Raw genomic sequence first — 5,428 nt, 5'->3', positions numbered from 1 at the left:
TTAGGTTCAGTCGTGACCGACTCTGGGGTTGCGGCGCTCATCTCGCTTTATTGGCCGAGGGAGCCGGTGTACAGCTTCTGGGTCATGTGGCCAGCATGACTAAGCCGCTTCTGGTGAACCAGAGCAGCGCACGGAAACGCCGTTTACCTTCCCGCCAGAGTGGTACCTATTTATCTACTTGCACTTTGACGTGCTTTTGAACTGCTAGGTAGGCAGGAGCAGGGACCGAGCAACGGGAGCTCACCCCGTTGTGGGGATTCGAACCGCCGACCTTCTGATCGGCAAGCCTAGGCTCTGCAGTTTAGACCACAGCACCACCCACGTCCCTTCTGTACAAACCACAAAAAAGATCATTCAAAACTGTTCATCTTCTGATAAGGACAGGGGTCAGCAAACTTTTTCAGCAGTGGGCCGGTCCACTGTCCCTTAGACCTTGTGGGGGGCCAGACTATATTTATATTTTAGACAGGAGTCTAAAGTAGAATCCAGCAACCAGAGAAAAAGCCCATGCTTCTGAGTCTGGTCACATTTATAATTACTAGCTATCAAGCTTATTGAGAAGGGAAAAGTAAACACACATCTTCAGTTTCTGCTAAAACTGGCAGAAAAGAAGTATTTTGTTATTATGGGGAGTCTGTTGGTGGCAATTCTTCACTCGGCCTCTGGCTCCCTGCCTTTAAAAACAAATATACATTCATACTTTTTTCTCTTCTCAGCCCCACAGAACAATTCCCCTAAAAATCCACATTCTCAATTTGCAGATAGGCAAAGTTCATCATGAATATAAATTGAGAACTTCCCTGACTTGCATAGCACCTGTCAATCACGGTATTTTGAGTTTTGCAGATTAATCATTGCACAATACAGGCTCATGATACTAAAATAAAAATAAAAAAGTTCTGATGAAGTCACAGATCAAGTCAAATTTTCCCCTCTTATGAGAACATGGGGGAAATTACACAAATGCCTGTAAATAAACACAAAACTCCCAACTCAGGCGCCGAAGACATTTTAAATCGTTTCTTCCTGTTTTGGCTCTCTTCATTTTTCTCTCTGGGCACAACTAGTTATTTTTAGTGAAAGAAATACTTTATACTCTAAAGGGCTGGCTGTTTGTTTGTCCTGACACCCACACCTTTTTGTGTGCTTGTGCGTGTGTCTGTGCAATTCTTGCCTGCTGGGATTTCTCTGAGGGTTCACAGAGAAAGGCTTCGTTTAGGCTTATTGCTATTAAAACCATCTTTAGGAGTGTGATTCAAGTTTTAACACCTAGGAAAAAAGTTGCCAACGCAGATTTGTCTGTGTGTGTAATAACCACAGCAGCTCAAACACGAATCCATGAAAACACAAACAAAGCTACCAAGTCAGATAGCTGGTTAATCTACCAGTAATTCATTATTGTCAACATATATTGTCAATATATACTGTCGATCACTGCCTTCCTGCTCCTTTCTAAAACTGGAGATATATCATGGATTGAACCTGAGATGTTCTGCATGTGAAGTATGTGTTCAGTCACTGAGCTATGCGCTGCTCTCTCCATACCTGCAGGGCACAGCTGGGCTCCGCCACCGAACTAAATATGAAGACAGACATGATGCTTGATTTGTAAACCAGCAGATCTACTTTGAAAGCACCCTTCCTTTCAGTATGCCATGTACCTTGTGCTCTCAAGGTCTTTGCGGTAGGAAGAAACAGCTCCACAAGTTTGCAGAAGAAGGCACACTGTGGTGCAATACACTTATTTAAGAGCATTAATATATATATATATATATATATATATATATATATATATATATATATAATGGATGAACATAGAAACATGAATTTGGCACTTAATATTTTTAAATTCAAAACATAGCCCTCCAAAAACTTGGGAATGGGGGGCTGGGGAAGGCTGATGGCTCAGCCAGTGTTTGATTCACAGGTATCGGAAAGTTGAAAAGCTAGGTGAGATTTCTGTATTATGATGTCTGTCTTCACCATAAGAGTGTGCCTGAACACACACATACCACGCCAGCATATTGTAGAAGTAGTGGATAAGCTGACCCCCCACCCTAAACTTGCCCACTGTTGTTGAACTTATCTCCAAGGAATCTCTCACAAGCTTCTAAGGAAGCCGAGTTCCCAGGAACACAAGATGAAAACAAATGCTATTGAGCCTGGATAGCTGTAGGTTAGACTGTGGTGCTGATAACACCAAGGTTGCAGGTTTGATCCCCATATAGGACAGCTGCATATGCCTGCATTGAAGGGGCCATAGGCTCCCCATTCCAGGTTGAGGTAAGTCTTAAGTACAGTGGAGGCCATCAATCCAAAAGAGCTATCATGGCGGGAAAGGATGGTTACAGAAACAAATATTTAAGTCCTCAGCACAGTGTGCTTGGTCTGTGCAGCATCTATGGATTCAGCTACGGAAGACCACGATGGGATGGATTTAGGTGAACATTGGTTCTGAAGCAGCACTGGGTCTATCAGCACCCAATGATGAGATTTAATTTAGCTGCACTTATAAGACCATCTTTGAAAACCCATGTCAAGGTAAGTTCACATATTTCAATGTCCTGAATCTGCAATTACCATTTGGTAACAGGTAAGATAGTATCACTGGTCTTCTGTTATGCAATCATTTACCTGCAGTGCATACATGGTGAGATTACATTCTGACATTACTGGGGAATTTAGTCACGATGGTTAGGCTCATGGAACCATCAATCAGCGGCCGACCATCGTGGGTCACGGTGAAATGGAAAAGCTTAAAAATATGGGCAGAGCCTGGAGCTGGCAAGTCACCATCCCAAACTGGCTGGCCATGCTCAAAATCAGGCATCATCATGCGACAAGTCCACTTGTGAGAAGTCACCACCTCAAAAACACCCTGCAAAATCACTGTTGAGCTACATGTTTGGCAAAATTATTTGGCAGAGTCCTGGGGCTATTAGTTTTGCAATTCAGGTGTGTGTGTCTAGATAGAGGAATTGCATTTATGGATAACTATAATTTAAAAATTATACAGTAGTACATCAGCAAGAACTAAAGTGCTAGCTTTCAAAGTGCTGGGGGAATTACATACAGAATCATTAAAATGCTGTTCTCCTATCTAGACCCAACATCCTTTCCAACTCTCCATGAGGCAAGCAACCCAAACTTGCAAATTTGCCTTTAGACAAAACTCCAAGGATTTCCTCTTTTTTGGTGTAGACCTGTCACCCCAGGCCCTTAACCCGTCACATACTCCCCTTAATTACACCAAGAAGAAACCCCAGCTAACCCCACACGGGGTCAACTCTCAAACCAGTTGGCTAGATTCTGGATGGTCTTGGGTTGCTTGCCCGCAGCCCTGACTGCGTCGCAAACCCTGCAGCCGTGTTCCACCCAGAAGAGCAAGACCTGCACGTCGTACCGCTTCCTCCAGGCAAAATACCTCTGGTACCGGCTCTTGTTTTTATCTAGGAATTTCAGGTAAAGGGCCAGATGCCTGGGACTGGCAAAGTCGTCGATATGGATGAAAGAATCGGGGGGAATGAAAAGCTCGTAGTTGGACCTCGCGGGGCCAAGCACGATGGGCACTGCCCAGGATGTGAAGGCGTTCCTCCAGAGCTTCTCAGTGATGTAGTCTGGATGCTGGGAGTTCTCAAAGGCCAAGTAGAACTTGTACTCAGAGACCGTCTTGACCACACTATTGTCCTTCAGCTTCAGGCCGTGGGCGCCGTAGATGTCGATGGGGAGGTGGTCCTTCAGCTGGTGGTAGTAGCGGACGCGGGCCTGCTCTTCCTTCCAGTTGCTGATGGCCCAGGCCACCAGCTTGGTCTTCCTGGGCATGGGGAGGTGCAGGGCGGGTGTCTGGCTGGGGCGGAGATACCCATAGGGCACGAAGACGTCCGAGTCCACCTTGTAGGACATGGTCCAGTTGAAGATGCCCCCCAGGTCCTGGAGGCCTCGGGTATGTGAGGGTGACTCCGAGTTCATCCACACCCAGCGCTGCTCAGGGGGCCTAACCCGGGGCAGGTTCTGGAGGCCACTGCTCATGAGGTTCCTGTGGTGGAAGACGACAGCCTGCGCCTCCAGCTGGCGCCCCCGGTCGGTGGTGAGGTTGCAGGCGCGGATGCCGAAGCGGCGCTCGCAGCCGTCCAAGGGCTGGTTGCGCCCGAAGGGCACCCACCACATGAGGACGGTCACCGCCTCGTCGCCCCCGTCGTTGCCGCGGCCCCACACGGGCGGCGGGTCTCGCAGGCTGTTGGCGGCGTACAAGGCCAGCACGGTGCAGCAGGACAGCCCGGCCGCCAGCAGACGCCGCTTCAGCCCCGGCGCCCCGGGGCAGGAGAACCCGTGGCGCAGCCAGGGCGCAAGGCGCGCAAGCCGGCCTCGCAGCCGGCACAACAAGCCCGGCTCCGGGGAATCCATCGCGGGCCGCCGCCGACCGAGGGGATGAAGAAAGCGCCGAGGGCGCATCGTGGTCCTTTGGCGGCCTTTGCCACCGCCTCCTGCCCGGCCCCGCCTGCCAGGGCGCCGAGTGGCGCATCCCGATGGGTCCCGGGTTGCAGGCCCGCCTTCCCCAGAGGGGGCCGCGGCTCTCCGGCCTCCTCCAAGCCCTGCTTCTAAGCGGAAGGGGGGCCGCTGCAAGGATCCGAACTCCTTGGAGAGCCGCCGGACAGGACCCGGTTGCTCCTCGTCCCTTTGTTTGTCTGTTTGTTTGTAGATGCCGATTTCCTTGGGGCGGGCAGAGATTCAGCCGCGACAGCTTTCCCCTCCGCCAGAACCGCGGGAGAAGAGATGGCAGAGCTGCACCTGTTGAATTTCTGCCTGAGCTAAGAGGTGGAAGGGGGTGTGAGCCCGCGCAATCGGATGGCTTCTGCTGCGCCGTTGCTCTCTGCCTGCTCGGAGATGCAGTGATTTAGTTGGAGTTGGAACGGCGAGGGAGGGAAATGCCCAAAGCTTTAACAGCGCACTCCTAAGCAAAGCGTACTTAGAAGTTAGCCTCTGCTTGAGTTAACCTGCTGCGGTGTTGCAACCCGAAGCACGGAGAGGTGCGACGCAAGTTGTGATCACGATGCAAGAACGAAATGCATGCTGCACATGGGAAACGGGTAAAAGGCGGATCCAGCTGATTTTAAACGGATCCTCATGAATTCATATGATATTTTTTTTCATTCAAATTAAATAAAACTGCCATGATACTGTAGACCATGTCTTAGTCTGTAGGCTGCATCAAAAAAATCACGCTCCCACTGTTTCGTGGGGCCACGCAATGGCGCAAAAACATGGTTAAAAAACACGGATCCTCATGGATCCTCATGATTTTTGCACTAGATCAGCCCGAAGTCACCATCAGATCAAACATCATGGCCATGGGCACAGCATGCACCACAAAAATCACGGATCCACGGCTTCCTGGCCATATCATGGCCCAAAAAATGTGGTTCTGAAG

The 5,428-nt window shown here is 49.6% G+C and overlaps 1 protein-coding gene across 1 annotated transcript; it reads right to left on the bottom strand.

Moving 5' to 3' along the window:
• Positions 1-2,055: 2,055 nt before the first annotated feature.
• Positions 2,056-4,890, bottom strand: FUT4 (fucosyltransferase 4). The gene has a single exon (XM_053385632.1). The coding sequence runs from the start codon at positions 4,450-4,452 to the stop codon at positions 3,283-3,285; it is 1,170 nt and encodes a 389-aa protein (XP_053241607.1). The 5' UTR covers positions 4,453-4,890; the 3' UTR covers positions 2,056-3,282.
• Between the last annotated feature and the right edge of the window lie 538 nt (positions 4,891-5,428).

This window comes from Podarcis raffonei, chromosome 4 (genome assembly GCF_027172205.1).
Source record: "Podarcis raffonei isolate rPodRaf1 chromosome 4, rPodRaf1.pri, whole genome shotgun sequence".
Taxonomy (NCBI): Eukaryota; Metazoa; Chordata; class Lepidosauria; order Squamata; family Lacertidae; genus Podarcis; species Podarcis raffonei.
Note: the sequence above shows the minus strand (reverse complement) of the source record. Positions and strands in the feature narration are given on the sequence as shown.